The sequence below is a fragment of the Fusarium redolens genome, assembly GCF_020744475.1.
Source record: "Fusarium redolens strain MPI-CAGE-AT-0023 chromosome Unknown BKA55scaffold_8, whole genome shotgun sequence".
Lineage (NCBI taxonomy): Eukaryota > Fungi > Ascomycota > Sordariomycetes > Hypocreales > Nectriaceae > Fusarium > Fusarium redolens.
This window is the reverse complement of record NW_025763671.1, coordinates 1,325,493-1,346,626: the sequence shown is the minus strand read 5'-3', so window position 1 is coordinate 1,346,626 and position 21,134 is coordinate 1,325,493. Positions and strand designations below refer to the sequence as shown.

At 48.0% G+C, this 21,134-nt stretch overlaps 8 protein-coding genes across 8 annotated transcripts; 3 read left to right on the top strand and 5 right to left on the bottom strand.

Moving 5' to 3' along the window:
- Positions 1-550: 550 nt before the first annotated feature.
- On the bottom strand, positions 551-6,346 carry BKA55DRAFT_594242 (uncharacterized protein; the record flags this gene model as incomplete). The annotated part of the gene is made up of 9 exons (XM_046195643.1): positions 551-1,564; positions 1,674-1,849; positions 1,949-2,203; positions 2,642-2,959; positions 3,012-3,661; positions 3,713-3,872; positions 4,534-5,795; positions 5,929-6,145; positions 6,205-6,346. The coding sequence occupies 9 exons, from the start codon at positions 6,344-6,346 to the stop codon at positions 551-553; spliced, it is 4,194 nt and encodes a 1,397-aa protein (XP_046049399.1).
- A 1,134-nt stretch (positions 6,347-7,480) lies between these two features.
- On the top strand, positions 7,481-8,162 carry BKA55DRAFT_594241 (uncharacterized protein; the record flags this gene model as incomplete). The annotated part of the gene is made up of 3 exons (XM_046195642.1): positions 7,481-7,907; positions 7,966-8,052; positions 8,119-8,162. 3 exons carry the CDS (start codon positions 7,481-7,483, stop codon positions 8,160-8,162), a joined length of 558 nt encoding a protein of 185 aa, XP_046049398.1.
- A 385-nt stretch (positions 8,163-8,547) lies between these two features.
- BKA55DRAFT_511614 (uncharacterized protein) lies at positions 8,548-11,035 on the bottom strand (the record flags this gene model as incomplete). Its single annotated transcript, XM_046187725.1, has 7 exons — positions 8,548-8,830; positions 8,878-8,962; positions 9,021-9,872; positions 9,921-9,982; positions 10,031-10,392; positions 10,445-10,615; positions 10,793-11,035. 7 exons carry the CDS (start codon positions 11,033-11,035, stop codon positions 8,548-8,550), a joined length of 2,058 nt encoding a protein of 685 aa, XP_046049397.1.
- Positions 11,036-11,576: 541 nt separating this feature from the next.
- On the top strand, positions 11,577-13,371 carry BKA55DRAFT_371628 (uncharacterized protein). Its single transcript, XM_046185898.1, has 4 exons — positions 11,577-12,406; positions 12,470-12,624; positions 12,683-13,040; positions 13,094-13,371. Exons 1-4 carry the CDS (start codon positions 11,995-11,997, stop codon positions 13,111-13,113), a joined length of 945 nt encoding a protein of 314 aa, XP_046049396.1. The 5' UTR covers positions 11,577-11,994; the 3' UTR covers positions 13,114-13,371.
- Positions 13,372-13,467: 96 nt separating this feature from the next.
- BKA55DRAFT_594238 (DNA polymerase delta, subunit 4-domain-containing protein) lies at positions 13,468-14,129 on the bottom strand (the record flags this gene model as incomplete). The annotated part of the gene is made up of 2 exons (XM_046195641.1): positions 13,468-13,638; positions 13,689-14,129. 2 exons carry the CDS (start codon positions 14,127-14,129, stop codon positions 13,468-13,470), a joined length of 612 nt encoding a protein of 203 aa, XP_046049395.1.
- Positions 14,130-14,511: 382 nt separating this feature from the next.
- BKA55DRAFT_568702 (WD40-repeat-containing domain protein) lies at positions 14,512-16,129 on the bottom strand. Its single transcript, XM_046192856.1, has 4 exons — positions 15,970-16,129; positions 15,881-15,917; positions 15,259-15,804; positions 14,512-15,205 (listed from the first exon to the last, which is right to left on the bottom strand). The coding sequence occupies exons 1-4, from the start codon at positions 15,970-15,972 to the stop codon at positions 14,835-14,837; spliced, it is 957 nt and encodes a 318-aa protein (XP_046049394.1). The 5' UTR covers positions 15,973-16,129; the 3' UTR covers positions 14,512-14,834.
- Positions 16,130-16,293: 164 nt separating this feature from the next.
- Positions 16,294-17,121, bottom strand: BKA55DRAFT_568699 (uncharacterized protein). Its single transcript, XM_046192855.1, has 2 exons — positions 16,573-17,121; positions 16,294-16,515 (listed from the first exon to the last, which is right to left on the bottom strand). The coding sequence occupies exons 1-2, from the start codon at positions 16,880-16,882 to the stop codon at positions 16,466-16,468; spliced, it is 360 nt and encodes a 119-aa protein (XP_046049393.1). The 5' UTR covers positions 16,883-17,121; the 3' UTR covers positions 16,294-16,465.
- Positions 17,122-17,538: 417 nt separating this feature from the next.
- On the top strand, positions 17,539-18,729 carry BKA55DRAFT_512493 (Septin-type guanine nucleotide-binding (G) domain-containing protein; the record flags this gene model as incomplete). The annotated part of the gene is made up of 3 exons (XM_046187812.1): positions 17,539-17,659; positions 17,779-18,341; positions 18,397-18,729. 3 exons carry the CDS (start codon positions 17,539-17,541, stop codon positions 18,727-18,729), a joined length of 1,017 nt encoding a protein of 338 aa, XP_046049392.1.
- Between the last annotated feature and the right edge of the window lie 2,405 nt (positions 18,730-21,134).

Sequence of the window (21,134 nt, the reverse complement as noted above, 5' to 3'; positions counted from 1 at the left end):
CTTTTCCGACCCGGCCCGACCATTCATAAAAAGTTCTGGCTTTTCACGTCTCCCGATGGGCCTCTATCTTCCCGCTCACCCTTTAGCCCATCACCATTTCTCCTTTCCTGCAGGGCGAAGGGGCGTTATTGTGTTTTCTCTACGTTGAATTATTGTTGTGAAGTCACTTGGGACTCAAGAACATGGAGCATCATTGAGCGACTTTCCATTTTGTTTCTATTACCGTTTTCTGGATGGTCTCATGGATTCTCATGCCATGTATCAGACACAAAGTCTTTTGTTGGTTTTGGTCATGATTAATATGTTTTGGCTGGATTGTGTACAGATTGTTTATTCCGTATTTGCAATAACACTATAAATGTGTCAAAATACCCCCGTTCATTCACGGACATTCTGTTTTGCGTGCGGCATCTCAGACTATTAAACGTGTCATAGATGTTCGTTATTATTCCCGAGATGCCAGTTACTGATATATATATATATATATATATGAAACCGTTTTTTTTTCTCGCTTCACTAATAATGTAAATGCCATGTGAGATAGACTAAATTAGCTTCCCAGGAAGCTCCTTGACATGTTACGCGACAATTGAGAGCTCATTGCATCAAGCTTGGCTGCAACAAGTATACACTCAACACCCCTACCATTTGGTGCATTCTGAATGCGTAACCTCCATTGCCCTGCCTTGACAACCCACTCCTCATCGCCTGAGTCACCATCAGCTCGTTTTCGCTTCCGGGGATATTCGTTTGTGGAAGATTCGGACGCCGCAGCATTGATGAAATCCTCGAGATAATCCTTCCCATCGAGAATAATGGCGGATTCAGGCTCGAGGACTATACGAACAAGATCTTCCTTTAATAGTGCATTTCCAAGGTTTGTCGACTGTCCATGGTTTGTGAGAAGTTCAGTTTTGATCGGTTGGGAAAAGTTTATCTTTGACGAGATAAGCTCAAACAACTTCGCAACTCGAGCTTTGGTGTCTCTGAAGAACTCTGCCCTGGCATTGCCTCCTGAGAAATGAAGCTTTGTTGTTTCGTCGCCAATTTCGAGGACCAGCTCAGCAGGCTTCTCGTCCACATAAGGTCGAGCGTATTGCACAAAGCCGGTCAACGGGTCTGTATTGCTGATAAAGACACCAACACCACTCTTCTGTATGTTTTCAAGACGAAGGACAACCTCATTACGTCTCGTGGCTTGATTGTAACTTAGCGAATGTGGGATAAGGCGCTGCTCAAGGCCCTTAAAGTGGAAGTAGCGCGCATCACTGAGGAGATCCTGGCGGTGAGCTTCATCGCGTATTCGAATAGGATATCCACGGAGAAAGTGTAGGAGCTCGGCGAATGTATCAGCGCTGCGCTTCGGAACAGAAGGAGGGAGGATCGAGGGTGGACGAATAAGACCTTCGCGGTCCAGGCCGGGGAAGAGATCGTCCGGTCGTGAGAAGAAAGCTGCGAAGCCTAGGGAGAAATAGTTCGGGGAATTTCCTGGGTCGTTGAAGATCTCGCGAGGAATCTGAAACTCGCGATGGCCGATGGAGATGAAGATACTCTCCTCGTAGAGCTGGGAGATTAGCTTGGGCACTGTATACCCGACATGTCAGTCCAGAATCTGGGTCGCAAGATGGAGACGACCAACAGCTGTAGAATTGCGCATCGGAAAACAGACGCACAAAGTGCTCGCCGTCGCGAGGCTGAACGTGGTAACCCTGAAGGTGGAGAGAGATATCGCGAAAGATGACTGGGTCGCGATCGATATAAAGCGTTCGGATAGCAGAGCTCGACTCGTCATTCCGGTCCTTTGCCGATTCCAACTGACAAACAAAGTATTGAGAGAAGTATGAAGGTGCTGCGAGAGACGTTAGCTAAGAATCACGAGATAGACAGTCGCACCAGCGCAATGCGACAAGTCAGTTGTCGCAAAGAGAGTTTTAAAGTCAAGACTCACCGTCTGAGGATAATGATGCCCCCGAGAGCTTAAACAATTCGCTGCCGATTTGAATTGGAAACACGCGCTCATGAGGGAGAATAAGCGGGATCCGAGAAACGTTGCGCTCTGACAGTGGCTCAACAGTTAAATTCCCAGCATCGGAGGAAGCAGTTGAGGTCATTGTAACGGTATTCGTATGGCGATCTCGCCGATCTTTCGAACGTACAGCAATTTCTCGGTGGAATGCGACAGCAAGTTCACAAAATACAATGCCTCTTGGGCCCAAAAAAAGTTGAAGTCGCAGCGTAACGTTTTAACGTTGATAAGCTACCGGTAAGGTGTAAATTTATCCGGTGACAGCTCTGAGCTTACACGAGGGCTGCATGAGCTTGCGCCACTAGACATGGATAGTGGCTGACAGATACATTATTAACAACTTACGAAGTTGCGGCGCTTGGGTTTTAAATCATTGTGAAGATGCCTAATTGGTTTCATCTATGTTCTATAAAACGCCTTTGATACTTATAGCACAGATAAGCGTTGTGTAACATCGTACATCCAGCCCTCAATGTCAAGGTCAACTCATTATGTCCTTTTGTAGACGCCGCTCGATATCCCGTATAAATTTTGAAGATTATCGGCTCATCAACTCAACTCCGTTTCGGACAACTCCAACTACTGCTCCAGTCTGGATCGATTCGCTGCCTCCACCGGCGACTCTATGCTCGATATTGGCGAGACCATCCAGCCAGGTGATCATCACTTCGGGGCCAACCTCTAGCTTCACCAACTCCTCAGAGAGCGCTGTGATAATATCCGCTAGCGCAAGACCTCGCGACACCTTGAGAGCGTTGATAGTGTTTAGGCAACTTGTGACATCCGATGTCTTGAGCAGCGTCGACACAATCTCTTTGATGGCATCGGGTGGGGGTGCCGCAATGCAGTTGTAGATAGTCTCCGTTGTGATATTTTCGCGTTGAATCTCGCTGTCAGGCACCTTGGGTGCATCCTTCGCTCGCAATGGTGTACCTGAGCCTCTGTTAGCGGTTGCTTTGGGGAAAATCAATGCATGCAGACTCACTTGATGCGTGACAGGCTTGTAGAACGTTCAGTGCTCTTCGCATATCACCCTTGCTCAGCTTCACCAACGCATCAACCGCCTCTCCTCCAATCCTGACATGCTCTTCCTCCACCACCTTGTCAACTAGAACCCTAATATCGCCCTCCTTCAGCGGACTGAAGCGGAAACGTGTGCATCGACTCAGCAGCGCTGGGCTAAGCTTGTGGGAATAGTTTGCAATAATACAGAACCGTGTGTTGGTGGTGTACTTCTCCATAATTCGTCGTAGAGCCATCTGAGCTGTGTTCGTCATAGCATCAGCCTCATCCAGAACAATGAGCTTAAATCCAGCCATCGAGTTGCCTGAGCGGGCAGAGGCAGCACCCATGGAGAAGATCTGTTTGGTACTAGCAAATGTCTTGATCTGCTCTCGCACTACATCGATACCACGGTCATCTGAGGCATTGAGTTCGAGAACCATCTGGCGCATGTTTGCAGCTCCATAGATACGACGAGCAAGGGCCAGGATTGTCGACGTCTTTCCAGTACCTGGAGGGCCGTAGAGGAGTAAATGAGGGAGGCGGTTCTGGTCGATGAATTTGTTGATAGTAGCGAGGATATCTTGATGGCCCGAGACGTCATCGAGGGTGTTTGGGCGGTACTTCTCAACCCTGGGCTCCGTTAATCCTTGATCTTTGATAACATTTGTTACAAATACCTACCAGGGGAGGCTATCCTCAGCTTCAACTGGTAGATTCGCAGCACTTCGCTTGCCTTGCTTGGTTTCAGAGGAAAATATCACATCTTTGCTGACAGCGGGGACATCAACGTCCATCTCATCCCCAATATCTGACATTTTTGCGCTCGTTTTTCCGGTCTTTTCTGTTCTTTTAGTGGTAGTTTTTCGGGTTTGCTGGTCCCGTTCAATTCTTGACCCTGTTTCGCAGTATGGAAGTTTGAATGTTGAGGTCACTGAAGGACACGCGCTAGATTACATCTAAACGCGTCTGACCGTGTCAGTCAATTAAGACCCCTGCACATAGCAACGACCAATCACAAGGGCGAAGTCGTCAATTTCACCCTTCCACTTACACCCTGTAGTATCATTCCTCCTTCAAACATCAATAGATCCTTTTGAGTATATTTATTTCGAATCAACAGTCATTATAGCTCTGATTCCGATCTAATATCTTGAATACAACTCAATATCAATTGCAACTCTAAGGTTGTCTACAGATATATCACCCAAAGAAACCCCAAGGTGACATAACCAATAAACCATTCCAGCGCCCATCATTCATCACCCTATATGTTCATTAAAAAGAAGAATATCCAATTGTATCCTGGAGGCCACTAGAAAACAATAGAAGGCGGTGGCCTCTTGTCTCATTTCATCTCATCACTCATCGTTCACGTAACTGATTCGTCCCCAAGCCCACAATCTCAAACATTATGGGGATGATAGCCACCGCAAACCAAGCAATGCCTAGCACATCAGTCAGCAAACTATTTCTCTGGACAGGAAAAGAACCCAGAAACTTACCAGTGTAAACGACGAGCTTAGTTACAACCTCGACGTCGTATCGCACACGGGGTTTAATTAATTGTGAGAACATCTCCCTCTCCTCCAATCCATCCTCGGTGCCTGTAACAAAAATCTCGACCCGATCATCATCGGCGGCTGGTGTTGTCACAACCTCGCCAGTTCCCATCATCTGCTCGAATTCGACGATGCGGTTTGCCTGTGCACCAGACGCCTGAGCTCCCTTGCCAGAATAGTCTTCATGCGTGGTCTGGAGCTCCAGGTTGCTTGACTTGCTCTTCAAGCTATGGTTACTGCTGACACTCTCGCGTCGCTTGCGCTCTCTATACGCTAAAGTCTCGTATGCATCTGCGGCACTCTGAGGACCGATCGAGACAGAGCGACCTCGGGTCGTAGGGTTTCGGATACTCTCGACCATGCGTGGGAAGTCGGAGGGTGAAGGGAAAAGAGTATCGATACGAGAGCCTGTTGGCACAGTCTTGTACTTGCTAGCAGGCGTGAAGAAACGTCGAGGCATGTTCACGCCAACCTGCTCAAAAATTCGGAATAGATGAGGCAAAAGCTTAAGCAGTAGAGGCTTCATCGTCTCGCGCCACGCAAACACGACAAGAACGCCGAACACGATTCTAGCCACATTGGCAGCCAATCCCAAGTGCGTAATATCCACAGATCCTCCACCATGCGCATGAGTCTCCCAAGGATCGAGCGCAATCTTGCCGTACGTCCATGTGCCAAACTCGAGGCCAATGACAACACCAGCAAAGGCAACACTGTCATCGTAACATGGACAATCGTCTGCTGGTTCAGGATGAATGCGCACAAGTACAAGGATAATCAGGGCAGCTACGAGAGGCGCAACCCAAGAGCTGGAGTGCATATATTCATCCAGAGGAGGTCCGTAGTAGAATTCGAGCAGAGAAATAGCAGCACCCATGATGGATCCTACAATTACGTCGAGGAAGCCATGCATACCACAGTATAAGCGCCCGAATATGATCGAAACAGCGTAGAAGTATGAGAGGCATTCGAGTGCGAACTTGGTGGTTGGAGCGAGCGTGTTTTCGGGACTGCGTAATATCAGAAGCGCATAGACAGCGACAGAGACGGCATTGGCGCTATGGGTCGAAGGGAAACCGTATTCGAGGGCTGCAGAACCAGACATTGTGATTCGGTGCAAAGGAGGCGAAAGTGGTCGCGGGAGAGAGTAGAAGTCCTTGATAAAGCCTGTCCAGAAGACACCGAGCGCAAGAATATGTACAAGTCTACACAATGAAGCATGTTAGTACCTGTTGCATCCTGTAATCACAAGAATCTGAGATCTGTTACTGCAACTGCAGCGCACCATCATGTGGCGCAGTGCAGCGTATGTAGACAATGGAATATGGTGCGACTTACCCCTTGCCAAAGGCTGCATAACCACACCAGAAGCAGATGGGCAATCCGATCATGAAGAAGGTATGGGTTCCGAGGTTGGCAGTAATGGCAAAGTAACTATCGAGAGCTGGAGTCCGTAACTTCTCTTGCATCCAGGCAAGATAGGGTGTCTCCCAGCGGATCAGAGGCAGCATCTGCTGGCGCAGATTGTACCGCCATTTTGGCAGGGCGCGCTTGTCTGCGAGAAGAGCAATCAGCAAAGCGCGCGGCGCGAGAGAGGTCGTTATTAAGGCGTACAGTGATCGAGACTTCTCAGTCCGGCATCGGGAATGTCGTCGCCTTTCGCGGAGCCGTTTGTCGTAGGCAGAACCGTTGTGGTCGTGGTGGCAGCGGGAATGTTGGCGCTCAACGGCGGGGCATCGCGTTGAGGGTCGCTCATGGTTTTGCGGCGGGCGTAAGGTAAGAGGTACGTCAATTGCGACGAGAACAAGATCCAATACAACGACGAAACATTAAAGTAAAAGAAGACCCGATAAGGAATGTCGTGAGCCTGAGTGCGGCCTTGGACTTCAATGGACAAAGGCCCTGCTGAGAATGTAGTTGTAATGTAGTAGTTTAGTTGGAATAGTTAACCAACGATGGAAGCGGCGGGAGTTTGATCAAGTGGAGTTTTGCACTATGTTACATGAACTGAACTGGACCAGCAATGGTCGAGGTTCAAGTGTAAAAGGCAGGTGGTCAGCTATTTGTATGTATCCAGTAAGGAACAACAATGGGCAATTGATCCTTGTCATGGGAGAAAAGGGTCAGATTAGGTAGATATTTGTCCGCCATCATCTTGTTGTTTGACTGCTCATCGAAATCCGCTCCGTTTGGCTTCAACCCTTGGCACTCGCAGAGGACAGCAAGACAAGGCCGAGGAGCCACACGAAATCAGGGTTTAATCAACGGATCGGTTACCTCGCTAACTTAAAGCTTGCGGTTCTCCTCTTCAATCCCCTGTTGATACCCCAGAGGCGAAACCCATCATGGAAGCTGACGAGGTGCACTAAGAAGAAAGCCACTGGTTCACAAACAGGGGGTTCAGGCCTTGTAGGTATTTCCAAAGGCCAGCATTGTCATATTCCTACGGGGAAAAGGTCTTGGGTATGTACAACAAAGCAATTACTAGTAGAGGAATATCGGCCATGACATACATCCAGCCAGGAACCGATCGCTTGGTCAGGGGTGCTTCGGTGGTGTTGGCTGGGGGGGCTAAAAACCAAACAGTGTGACAATGACATCGGTGCTGCATGGGAGGTTGGCTAATTTTTAAGCATACAGTTGAAAAGCTGAGAATATTTAGCTCACAACGATCAAAGGCAACCTGAAGGATAAAGGTAATGAAAATAAATTCTAAAACATATTCATCTTATAATATATAGTGAATTTCTATATATATAACATTATCGCAAAAAGTCCGATGTTGGTATCCATCCAAGTAAATATTTACAGACTCAACTTCAAATTTCATCACCACATCAAACTCACTACTCTTTAACCCACCTCACACATCCCGCCTCCACCACCGCCCATGTCCTTCTCTCTCCGCGGTAAACATGCCATCGTGGTCGGAGGCACCGGTACGCTGGGCTTCCGTATCGCGAGCGCACTTGCAGACCGCGGCTCTGTTGTAACCATTATGAGCCGTAACGCCGTTGACGATCGTCAAGTCCTTGAGCCCAGACTCAAACCCTTTGAGCCTCTCCCATACAGGGAGGACTTCGACGGTGGGAGACGCCCAACAGAGCACCAATTTAAACGCCTGGATGTTCAAAGGGGGGACATTTTCAAGGGTCTATTTCCCACTTTAGGCCCCGTTGATGTCCTCGTCAACTGCGCTGGCGCCAGTCAAGCGTCAGCTCTCAAGAGGACCGGCGAAGAGGATATTCAACGGATCCTTAACCTCAACCTCCGGGCGACTATTCTCGCCTCTAAATATGCCAAATTAACCAATCATGGTGTGTCCTACCAGACAGTCACTTATCTTCAATGGCATCTTCTCACATGTGCTCATAGGATGCATCATCAATGTCTCAAGTCTCATGGCTACCAAAATGGGTGCTGGTGCTACAGTGTACGCCGCTTCGAAGGCTGGTGTCGTTGGTACGTTCGTGATATATCCCTAATCTTATGCTACATGAATCCCCCATTATTATACATGCCAAAAAGAACCTGCTGACTCCATATCGTCGCAGCTTTCACCCGTGCCCTAGCCCTTGAGTATAAAAGTCGCTCTATTCGCGTCAACACATTGCTACCAGGTTGGATACAGAGTCCAATGTGGAATGGTGAGTCTCCCCTTCTTGTGCCTGAAGGCACATCTCTGACGCTTATCACCCTTGCGAAGAAGAAAGCCAATGTTAATGTACAATGCCCTTTTTTAGAACTTACTGAGACTGCTCGAGAGGCTTACCTCAAGCAGTGCCCCTTGGGCCGTTTGGGAACGCCCGATGAGGTAGCCGACGCTGCTATGTTTTTGATAACCAACCGTTTCGCAAACAATTGCGTGCTGAACCTGGACGGTGGCTTAAGCGCCAACTAGTAAAGCCCTGATTCCTAGGATATGCGCATCGTCCTTTCAACCCCTTGAATTATCCATCAATCGTCAATGACGATAGCGCCGCCGGCGGCCTGGCTTTGGACTTCGTCCACGTCTACAATATCGGTTCCGGATTCGGTGATCTTGAGTTTCTTGAGAGGCGGTTCGCCGTCCTCTCCATGCGGCCTCTTGACACCCTTGGGCTCGGCACTAACGGCCTGCTCATTGTTGAGTTCTCCGTTGCCATTCGCTGCGACTGGCTGGAGCTTCTTTGGTCGACGCGGAATCTTAGGGTTCTCTGAGAATGTAGCCTTGACCGGCTTCTCGTCTTCTTTCAATGTACTATAAATTGTAAGCCTAGTTCAATAACAACAGAGACAAAGACAAACCCTTCTTGGATATTGATAACCACATTGACGAACGTGTCTTCGTCATCCTGGTCGATGACAGTCAAGAATGAGTCCTTCTTGATACCTAATAGTTTTGTCAGTCCTCTCCGAGCAGTTCATTTGTCCTTTCAGTGAGGCCTTACCGAGATCACTCAGCTTCCTTGGTAGATTCTCGTCGTCGCCGTCTTCAAAACATTCAACCAAGGTTCCTACATCATTGTTCACGACGAACTCCTTGCCTTCAAACCCCAGTTTTGACTTGACGATGTCATCGACAAGATCCTTGAGAGTCGCCCGAGACAGGTCTGCAATAATACTTGTGAAGTAAACACTACATACAGGGCATTCGGGATTTGGCTCTCGGGACCTATCGGGGGCCAGAAGTCGAGCTGGGGCAAAGGGGGTCAAGAAGACCTCTTTAGACTGTGCATACTCCCCCTTCAAAACTTTGAAAGACTGAAGAACACAGAGACCAGCAACGATTGCGTTTGTTGTGGCAATAGCGGGAATAATGTTACCCGCCATCTGTTTGGTGTCAAACCGAGACTTCTTGTCAATTCCAAAAATTGTTGACCGAATGTTGGCACTTGCTGTCACAAAGTCAAGGGTATCAATGTCATCCTTGTCGAAGGTGATTGTGGGGTCGGGGCCTTCAGGTGTTTTGTTCTTCTTGAGCTCAAGAATTCGCTTGCTCAGTCGGTCAAGACTGTCATTGAAGACCGCTAGGCTCTCTTCCAGGGACCAAACCCGTTGATCGTCATTCAGAATCGTGTCCTTATTGGCGATAGCCTCGCCAGCTTGCGCGAGAACGATCTCATATCGAAGGGGCTCGGGCGCTCGCCGGGATGTCCACATGCCCTCCACGGAGCGTAATCGCTCGATGTCGGCGTTGAACACCTTGTCGAACAGCATCTGAGGGAACTTGGACGTGCCAGTGGCATCCCGAATCATCTTGAGAGCTTCGGACTCCTTCTTCAACTCTTCGATCTCTTTAGCTACCTTTTGTCAGTATGCGTTGCCCCTCAATACAGCATCTCACTTACCGTTGTCGGCATCAGTTGAATGGTCAAATGCGGCCTGATCTTCACTCGTGCCAAATATCTCACTAATTCGTTGTTAGCAATCTTTCACAAGTCGATATCCGCATGCATACTTAAGCAAATAACTTTTACCCCAGACAATACAGTGGATGGGTTGACTGGGGGTGCTTCGAATTGTACACACAGGGAAAGATTTCGGTGCTTCCTTGGGAGTACAGTCGTAGCATGCAGTAATGCCCTTTTTGATAACCTGCACCTGGCCATTGAATCCGGTGGTGCCACTCTCGATCAGTGGTACATCGGCTGCCAGGCACATCTTATTGACGTGCCTGCGCGCTTCGAGGTTATCCAGAGCATTGAAAGCAATGCGGAATTGCTGAAACCAGGCCACAGTAAACTCATCATCCTTGATGTTGGCATGGTGTGCGACAATTTTGACATTGGGATTGAACCGTTCTGCTGCCTCCTTGGCCACCTGCGCGCTGATTAGTATATAACCAACCTCCGTTTTGGGCAGAATGACGCACTAGGGCCTTTGATTTTTTGATGTGTTCGTGACGGAAAAGAAACTGTCGGTTCAGGTTCGAAAGATCGATGGTATCGAGGTCTACAATGTGTATTTCGCCAAAGCCGATGAGGACGAGATTCTTGAGCAACTCGCAACCAATTCCGCCAGCACCAACCATGAGCACACGAGCCTGCGCGATCCCAAGTTAGCATACCCACATTGATAAAGCTGGTTGAGCATGATCGCCATGTCGCATCGCATACAGTCCAATCCTAGATACATCGCTCCTGGGCATCGGATCGCGTCGCATCTTGGTGCGAGATCAAGGCTGAGAGGCGATATTTAGTTCCATGCATAAGAAACGTACCTGCTTGACAGAGGTATTGAGTGATGCGCCTAGAGACTGCTGGTTATGTCGATCACGCGTCATGGCCGGCGTGCGTTTTGGGTATGCGTTCTCGGACGAAGCAGTTTGTTTTTTCTGCTGCTCTTGTTGTCGTTGTGCTTGTGTTTGTATTTGGGGTTGCTGCGTAGAAGCTGGAGCAACAGCTGGAGCTGCAGCCGCATTCTGTGTCTGGGCCGGAGCCTGATCGGCGCTTGTCGCATTCATGGTTACAGTGATCGCTTTCTAAACGCGGAAACGGGATCGAAAGAGTGGATTAGCCCGATCCGAGGGCTGCGCATTAAGGTCGAGTCGGTGCGCTTGTTGGTGAAGAATGTCGCGATCAGTTGAAGGTGGGAAGGTTGAATTGGGTGTTAGTGGTGAGAGAGCTAAGATAGAGCACCTGCCCTCAGCAGGAGAGCAGGGTTGCAGGGCGACCAATCAGACGAGCCTATCACAGAGCATCGAGCTTCTAAAGCCGGGAATTCTTGGTGTCTTCTAGGCTTATGATTGGACTCCACTGTGCTGTCAATCAGAACACCACTAACCATCAAAGCCGGAGGCCACGAAGAGCAAGAAAACTTCACCTTGACATAAGATGCTGAAATAAACTCATGAAAAAGCCTCCTAAGTTCTTGCTAACTTACCTAAGTCTTTCTGTCACTTAGGATGAAGCTCCTAGGTATCTAAGTTTGCTTGCCTCCCCTTAGGAGGCTTGACTCGGCAACATTCTAACTTTTTTTTACTGATGGGTTGAGTGGATGGTGACGTGCAGATGGACATGCAAGGACAATGAGTGTCTATCTAAGGGGCACTCCAACGAAAGGGTGTCACTAAGTCATCAATTTAGTGAGTATTCATGTCAATTGGTTACTTCCAGAAGAATTCGTCTGTTCACTGACTATCATACAATCCCTCTTTACCGTGTTTCAGCCATAGCAAGCTCCAGTGGACGCACGATAGGTACCCTGGGCTGTCGGTGGCAGTTATGCGACCGCCGGGCCGCCCCCGAGAAAAAAAAAATAAGGGATCTGGATACTCGACTCGACCTTGAAAGTCTAGACTGAATCAAACAAAGAAAACTGCCCCCATTGTCACTCTTTGCTATATATTTTTGCTCTACGCTTTCTTCTTTTCGCTTGGCTTGTTCTTTTTCTCCTAACGTGCAACAACCAATTTTTGCAACGATGTCTGACGACGAGGTCGACACCGAACTCTTGGAACTCCTCCGTCAACACCTTCAGGGGAAGATTGATATCCAAGAGGAGCCCGAGACAGGCGTTCTCGAAAGCGCCGAATATGTCTACGACAGTTGTATTGATGTTGCCGTTGATATGCGTGCCTCGAAAAAGGCAGCGGAGAGCATTTACGAGCAAATGCAACGGAAGAGTTACTCAACTGCCACCTGGTCAGAGCATGAACTTCACCCCAAGGCCAAGGACGAAACTACTGTCAACTTCATTTTCACTATGGACTTGCTAAACTTTTCTTTCTGGTCTGAGCTGCCTGATGATGAACGCTTTGCTATTGAGTATCGCGGGCAAAGATGGACGGGTTATTGGAGTTTGGTGGCAGCTCTTCAACGAGCACTTGATGAAGGTCAGTTACCATTTTTTCACGATGACTCACGCATATAAAACTAATCCTTTGCCTCACTAAAAGGTATTCCTATCACGGATCCTTTTTACTGGCAGAACGAAGAAGAGTGTACCCTTGAGACCCTCACACATGTCTTCCGGTCATGCACAGAAGAGGAAATTCCCCTCCTCGAGGAACGCTTAGACTGTCTCCGAGAAGCTGGTCAAGTTCTCTCTAAAGTAAGCCAGAACAACATCAATCCTGACAATGATTAGTGATACTGACCACATATACCAGCACTACGATGGCTCTGTTGCAGAGCTCATTTACGCTGCTGACGGTTCTGCAGCACGCCTGGTAAACTTGCTGGCGCAGGATTTTGACTGCTTCCGTGATGAGCATCGTTTCGAGGACGGCAAGATGATTCGTCTAATGAAGAGAGCACAAATCCTCGTTGCGGATCTCTGGGCATGCTTCAACGGCGCGTCATATGGAGAATTTCGAGACATCGATAAGATCACCATGTTTGCCGATTATCGTATCCCTCAAATTCTGATGACTATGGGTGCCTTGTACTGTTCTCCAACCGTCGCAGCTGCCATCAAGGACAAGAAGATGATAAAGAGCGGATGTTCATGGGAGCTACAAATACGAGGTAAGTCACTCAAACTGTAGTCTTATTCTTTTACTGAACAAATTAGCTTGCAGCATCTGGTGTGTCGAGCTGATTCGACGAGAGATTCTGCGTCAACACCCTGACGCTCATGTCAACGCCATCCTAATAGACTTTTTCCTCTATGACAGCATGAAGGAACTAGAAGCGGCGGGCAAGGAACCCATTCCCCATCATCGGACAAGGAGTATTTGGTACTAGATGAAAGCCGCGAGGCCTGTTCCCTCTAGATTTTTGTGTGTTTTGACAGTCAAGTTTAGATCATAGATTTCTCATTCGACGAGTTCTTTATGCGCTTATAGAACAATTAAGACGATAAATAAAGCCACATCGGCATGTGAATAGTATTCCCTCAAACACCTTGCTCCGTACAACATACCCTAGGGACCAAATAACAAGCGAAGACATTTCAGGCCCCCTCAGCAGTCGAATTGAGGATCTCATCCATATGAGCCGTTTCGATTTTATCGTTACCCTTGCTTTCTTCCTTGAGAAGAACAGCGAGGACTTCAACTGGAGGTTTAAGACCGAGGCGTTCAGCTCGCTTCCAGCGCTTGATGCGAGGCATGCCTATACAGGGCTGTGCGGGTTAGCTACGGCAAATCCATGATGAAGCTCAAGCTGACTTACACCATATTGTGAGCTGACATCGAAATATCGAAGGACCTTCTCACTCAAAGATACACCTTGCTGGTGCAATCGCGGCGTAGTCCATTGGTCTTCAATGGACTTCCAGTACTTCTTGATTTGTGCGTCTGTGATTTTCTCTACTCTCAGCTCCAACTCAGATTTCCCAGGTTCTGGGACTGCCTCGGGCTCTGTCGCTGCCTCAACTTCTTCTTCCTTGTCAACCTCGATGGGCTCATGGTTGTTGACAACAATATCTTCAACCTCACGCTGTTTAACGTGCTGGCTGGGGTCGACCTTTGTGATAGAGGCAGAGATGGCAGACTTCTTGGCGTTTTTTGGTACTGGCTTTGTGACTTTGTTTGAGAAACTCAGAGTAGACTGTCCCTTGGCTGGCGGCCCCCTGCTGCGAGTGCTGGCAGCGGATCGTCGAGTTGTGGGCATGGTGGGCTCAGTCCTGCAGCGAAATGGCGCTGTTGAGTGCTGAGGATGACGCTTGATAAATTGTAAGTGAAATTGATACAGCTGTAAACAGGCGCTAGGTAGTGCCGAAAGGAAAAGCAAGTAGCAAGCTTAATGATTAACGTTGAGGGAACGGATGCTTTATGGTGATTGATGATGGTCGAAGTATGAGGTCGTTCAGTACCACAGGTACAGGGTCAGCGACAAGGTTGGGTGGCTCTAACGGGAAGGCTGGGAGGGACCAGATGCATGACGTGCAAGCCTTAAGATTGGCAGGACAACGCGAACTTAAGCGCGAGATCACGTGCGCTACATCATACTTTTTACACGGAAGCGGCCTGCCGTACAGTAGTAGTATCCAACCTATTAATGTAGGTAGGATTGATTAGCGAAGTTACACGGTGAAGTAGGTAAGAAGTCTCTGTTTACAAATGACCTGAAATGACAATGATCTTTGTTTCAACACATGACAGCCCAGGTCGGTTAATACTGCTAAGATTATGGTCCTATCCTCAGTCTGTGGATTTCATTTAAACCCACTCGTCCTATTCATGCCATCAAGTTCACATATACAAGCTGTTAGTCCATGCAATAGTATGAACTTCTGACGTGAATCTCTTCTGGCGTTGTCTTGGTGATCGAATTGTCGCTCATCGCCAAGAGCTGAGCACTTCTATTACACAATGATCAACCACCAGTAGCCTCTCGGTAGAACGAGAGGCTCCTGTTTGCGCCAGCGGTGCAGAACATCTCGCTTCTGACTGTCTTCGGTAGCCACTTTACAGACCATAGAGCTTTGTCCGTCTCACTATGTGTTGCCACACATGCGCTTCGCTCAATTGACCATACCTTGACCTTTCCATCCATTGAACCACTTAACAGGTATTCTCCAGTGTCGCTCCAGTCGAGTGATGTGATCCATGAAGAGTGTCCAGTCAAGTTCCCAACATGTTCTCCGTGTTTCATGTCGTAGAGGGCGATGATTCCGGCGTCACCTGCTGCAGCAAGTCGAGTGTTGCCAGGAGAAAAGGCAACTGATCGTACAGGCTTTGCAAGACCTGATAGCACGTGTCAGAAAGATAATACGGAAGAGGTGTACGAGGCAACCTACCAGATAATGAGTACAGGACTCTTCCTGTATCGTTGTTGAAAATGTAGACAGATCCATTCTGGTGGCCACTGGCGGTGTATTTTCCATCTCGGCTCAAGTCCACGGACATGCCAAAGCTACCGGATCCAGCACTTCCGGTTTCGTACTCACGAATCTTGGGCTTCTTCTCGTCCATCACGTCCCAGACGTTGACTCGGCCATCGTTGGTGGTAGTAGCCAGGTAAGATCCATCCTCACTCAACGCCATAGCCCAGGCTTCGCCTGGCTTAGATGAAGATCCTGTAATCTCGCCATTCAAACTCCATTCGCCAGTATCATTGTCGACTTTCCAAATTTTTACCTCACCGCCAAATCCAGCACTCGCAGCGATGTTGCCGTTTCGTGAAGTGCACACGTGATGACACCCCAGCTTATGGGCATCTGAGATGGACTGCTTGAGTGGGAACGAAGGATCAGTTGTGTCATGAATGTGAAGCGTAGAAGATCCACTGCCTGATATAACAGCCTTGGATGTCGTCGCAATAGAAAAGATGTCGGTGATGTGGGCTGTACACTTTTAGTAAGCTGCTTGTTCAAGCTCTTGCTTCATTGATTCACCCCACGGCGGGGAGGTCAAGCTCACCATTATCCACGGTATGCGTGGTCAAATATTGTTTCGACTAGGGAAATCAGTTGCCTTTCTATCAATTACTGAGTCTTCAATCGCCTTACCATCTCTCCCCACCTCGGGCTGAATGCTGTGCTTCTCTCACTCTTCGATATGACGTTGTGTATGAATGAAAATGCTTGGCTGGAACTGAACTGCGGATGGATGCCAGAGGCTTTGGTGGGGCATCAGAGTGTCATAAATACAAAGCTCCAGAATCAAGACAAAACATTCAAGATATAGGTATGGATGAATACGGCATTTCCTAATATTAAAGATTTACCGAACTGTATTAATAAGTAGGGGATCACCAGGTTATACTCTTGTATGTTAAAACCATATTGCTTCAGAACGTTGTATACATCAAGTTGAAACACATTTTTTTCACGATTCAAATCATCTAGTTGCTAGAGCATAATCATGCTAGTCTTAACTTTTTTATTGTTCATATTCATACAAGGCTCAAATAAGCCAAAACGCCCATGGTATGCATGATTCCGTGGTGACTATACAGACTCTTGTTACAGTGGTAAATCATCAATGTTCCATATCCTTCCCTCTTTAGATCGACCTATCATTAGGGTAGTCCTGACGCCAAATTTGTCTCATTTCTATACTTTGTTAGAATGCGTTCTTGTCACGGTTATACCGAGAGAGAAACAATATACCTTCTAAGCAAGTTTGGCATAATCGGTGTGTACGCTTGGGTTGACCACATCCGGGACACTTGCACAAATTGTTCACATCCTTCAGCGCCTTGCCCGCCATTTGTCTGTGTCGTTTTCTCGAATGGGAGACCTTGTTCTTAGGTACAGCGCGTAGCACAGACTCCCAGATATCATCGATGGTGGGGAGATTTAAGGAAACGCCCGGGATCGCAATTGACAACGATGGGAAGAGCTTCTGGGTGAACTGGCGAAAAGACACCGCAGATAGTAGGGTCGGAGAGTAGAGTCGGGGGAGAAGCGCAGCAGCCATCTTCACAGAGAAACGTAAACGGACTTGAAGATGTTTGACGATCTATCGGATTTGGCGGTTCAGTCCCAGTCGAAGTTGCAAGGCCGGCCCAAGGGACTTGGAAACGAAACGAATTGAATTGATCAATGTCTAAGTGCTTCGATGGCAAGTGATTGCTCCCTGACAGAGATGAAGCGTCTACGGGTCGTTGTGCTCGAATTGGGGTCGCGATGATCAAAATACGCAAGGCTTCAAATTCCAGCTCAAAAGTCTGATGGCCTGGGCTATCTCAAAGTGCCGCCAGCCAATCATCAGCTAACCGACGCACTGACCTACTTGAACCAATGAGAAGCTCCAAACGCGCTTTCCCCCTTTCTTTGGGACCCTGGACCTCCCTTCCAGTAGGGAAATTGTTTGCTAAGGTGGCAGGAAGCCCAGTGCCCGAAAAGTTCCCCCTAGGATCGGTTTCTACGCCGCCTCTCCTAAACCTCCAACTCCCAGCTTCGCTATATCTTCAGGCGTCACTTTGACCTTGCTAACTGTTCGCGCTCGTGTTGACCTTAGTTGCCTCGAGTCCAGTCTTTCTTTCTTGGAATAGTCACAACATTCCCAAGCTCTACTCTTACCTTCGCTCACTGTTTTAATCGAACGCTTCTCTCCAGTCCGAGTTATTCAAGATGGCTGCCGCTCCTCCCAACACCATCTATCCTCAAAGCCATGTCGGTTTCGACAGCATCACTTCCCAGATTGAGAAGAAGCTCTTGAAGCGCGGTTTCCAATTCAACGTCATCTGCGTTGGTAAGTGACGATTCTGTTCCTAATTGCCCCTATGGTTCAACTGCCATGGTGTGATTGCTCGCAGCCCAACTGCCGGTCTGCAATCAAGTTTCTATACTAACATGTCTTGCGCATTGTAGGCCAGACCGGCATGGGCAAGTCAACGCTCATTAACACCATCTTCGCTTCTCACCTGATCGACTCCAAGGGTCGCTTCCAGCCCGACGAGCCTATTCGCCAGACCACTGAGATCCAGGCCGTTTCTCACAACATTGAGGAGAACGGTGTCCGACTTAGACTCAACATTGTCGATACTCCCGGTTACGGTGACCTTGTCAACAACGACCGCTGTTGGGACCCCATCGTCAAGTACATCAAGGATCAGCACTCCGCGTACTTGCGCAAGGAGCTCACTGCACAGCGAGAGCGCTACATCCAGGATACCCGTATTCACTGCTGTCTCTTTTTCATCCAGCCATCGGGCCACTCTCTCAAGCCCATTGATATTGTCGTCTTGAAGAAGCTGTCTGATGTCGTTAACGTAGTGCCTGTCATTGCCAAGGCCGACACCCTGACTGTTGAAGAGCGTCAGGAGTTCAAGGAGCGCATCAAGGAGGAGTTTGCTTTCCACAACCTCAAGATGTACCCCTACGATAACGAGGAGTTTGATGATGAGGAGCGTGCTCTGAACGGTCAGATCAAGGTTTGTACCAGTCGCTCAAATTCAATCAGATTGTGCACATGCTAATACGTAACAGAATCTTGTTCCCTTCGCTGTTGTCGGTTCCGAGAAGTCGATCATCGTCAATGGTAAGCAGGTCCGCGGCCGCCAGAACCGATGGGGAGTCATCAACGTCGAGGACGAGACTCATTGCGAATTTGTCTACCTGCGAGACTTCCTTCTCCGAACCCACCTCCAGGACCTTATCGAGACCACCTCTCAGATCCATTACGAGACCTTCCGTGCCAAGCAACTGCTGGCCCTGAAGGAGAGCAGTGCTCACGGTGGTGCTAGCAGCCGACCCATCAGTCCTGCCGCCGACCGCGAGTTGAGCCGAAACTCGCAACGAATGACGATGAACGGCTACTAGGCTGTCTTATGTATTTGAAGTTGTGCTGGCGATGGAGCAACGGCGTCTCTGGGCAGCTCGATAGCCCGCATTTGTTACGACCCTCCATATATTTCACGGCCTGATGTAGAGCAACCCAAAAGTATATGCTTTGTCAGGAGGTTCGCTGGTCGACTTGACCGTAATAGAACCAAAGGCCTCTTACATCATTTCGATGACATCGGCAAGCGAGCAAGGACAGGGCAAAATATTTTCGAGGTACAAACCGGGACAGGAACTGGTCAATAAGACCAGACTCTTCCTGGCTGCGTGCCTCCTGACATTTCTGCCCCTTAGTTCATTTCGAAGCTGTACACGACTTTCTTCTTTTTCTTTCAGTGTTACCCCGGAGAGCTATTTGGCCTTTTTCTATGCTTTAATAAGACCGATTACCCCATACTCTAATCTAGAGTTAGTTTCCTGCCTACATAGTGTATCAATTCCCTTGGAGTTTCTGACGAACTTGTTGTCCCTAATGAGAATGAATCGTGACTTTAAATGCGTTTGCCCAAATCGTCGAAGTCATTCTAATCTTTACTTAATGAGTGTTAACTTGATATGACATGATCTTGGAGTTTGGTAAATGCCAGTTACGTGTAGAATGCTATTGCTTTTGTTGGTCTATGGCATCATCACTAAGCCATCGTGTTCGATCATTGCAGCTGGATTTCGTAGAGTATAGGGTAGCCTTCGTAGTGTAGGCACGAAGATAAAAATTAATGGTATGAAGCCCACAAAGCTCCTTTTAGGAAGCTTGTTTTGTTCCGCTCTCTGTAGCGTCTTGTTTGCATTTCTTATCTATATATTATGTAGCATTTGCAATGTGTTTGTCTTATGCTTCTGTTTGTGTAAGGACGTAGTTGTGTTTTCTAGCTGATTATGAAGCACTCATAAATCGGGATGGGGTAATTTCCTCAGCATGGAGATGTCATTGTCAGGACATAACTCTGCGCCCATCATATACTTAAAGAGCCGATGACATCAAGTATCAAGGAATATTCGTCCAAAAGATCAAGATGCACGAGCATTAGGACCTCGTACTGCGCGGGAAGCTGCCACGAATGGAATTATAACTTATGCGCTACCAGCGACCATGGTATGAGGAGTGCCTGGTCACGAGGGACCAGGGAAATTTGATCAACAACACACAAACACTTTGAAGCGTCGCCCTTAATTAGGTGCTACTTGTGACTGAGTGTGTATGATACGTTCTATCACTAGGCATCTTCACATCTTGGTTATGACATGTGGTTCCAAGGGGACTCCTGTTATGTCGTTGGCTGGAGGACTACATTCCTAAATTGACAACAGTGTAACGTAACTTATGAGTCAAATCCCCACGCTCACTTGTTCCCATTATGTAGTAACGACCAAACCGGCATCACTACGCTGCATGTTAACTCACTGTTTGGCTGCAAACATCTGGTGACTTGAAGTATACTGTAAGTGCCTTATGTAAGCAGCATGATTCATCCAAGTGAGCAAAGAGTACTGTAAAGATCGCCTACTGTTCACCGACATAGCTCCCTGGTAGCATGGCGATATTGATGCCAAGAAAGGTACAGTTACAGTCAAAGCTGCCAGTAATTAAACTTCTGCAACTAGAAATTGCAATCGTGCAAGGATGTTGAGTGACAAGCGCACATTTAAAACGTGGTGGGACCGTTCGGGAAACCCTTCAACGGTCATTTGTCATTAAGCAACAGTGAATGGTTGGTTGATCAAACCAGATCAGATCTGAGCATGGTACATAACGTAGTTTAAGTGGCTTGACAAGCAGATCTGATTCACCAATGGCTGTTGACCTTCCATATCTTTTTTGACTTTGATATCTGTCTTACAGTCTCAGATTCGTTCTGTTCTGTCCACTCATTCTCGTCAACCTGTCTTCGAGACCCCGTTCTCATCGTTCAATCGCCGAATCTAGACTGCAAACAGTAAAGTGAGTTTCCCATCCAGCGCCAACCAACCCCAGCAACAACTCGACTAGGTCGGGGATCCTTGTAAACACAAGGGTCTGTAATTATTCAGCTGCTCGTTCGGGCAAGAATAATGAGTGAATGGAGGCAGTTAGACAACTTGCAATTGATGCTGATTGATTATTTCTCTCACCTTCTGATGATGCAGTGACATCTGTCTAGTTCCACTCACATTACTGTTTGCTATCCATATTAGAGACCTCGTATAGACTATTCTAAAACCCAACACTTGACTTGTTTACGTGTCTTGGCTTGAAGCTTGGCTTCTGCCGGAACCTGATCTATTCATGCTAAAGCCAAGATACCATGGCCGGTGTCCCGATAGTGGTGTAATAGACTGCAGTCTGGAAACGGTCCAGGCTTGCGGCGTTGATGTCTTGTGTTTATTGTTGATTAGGATGGGATCTA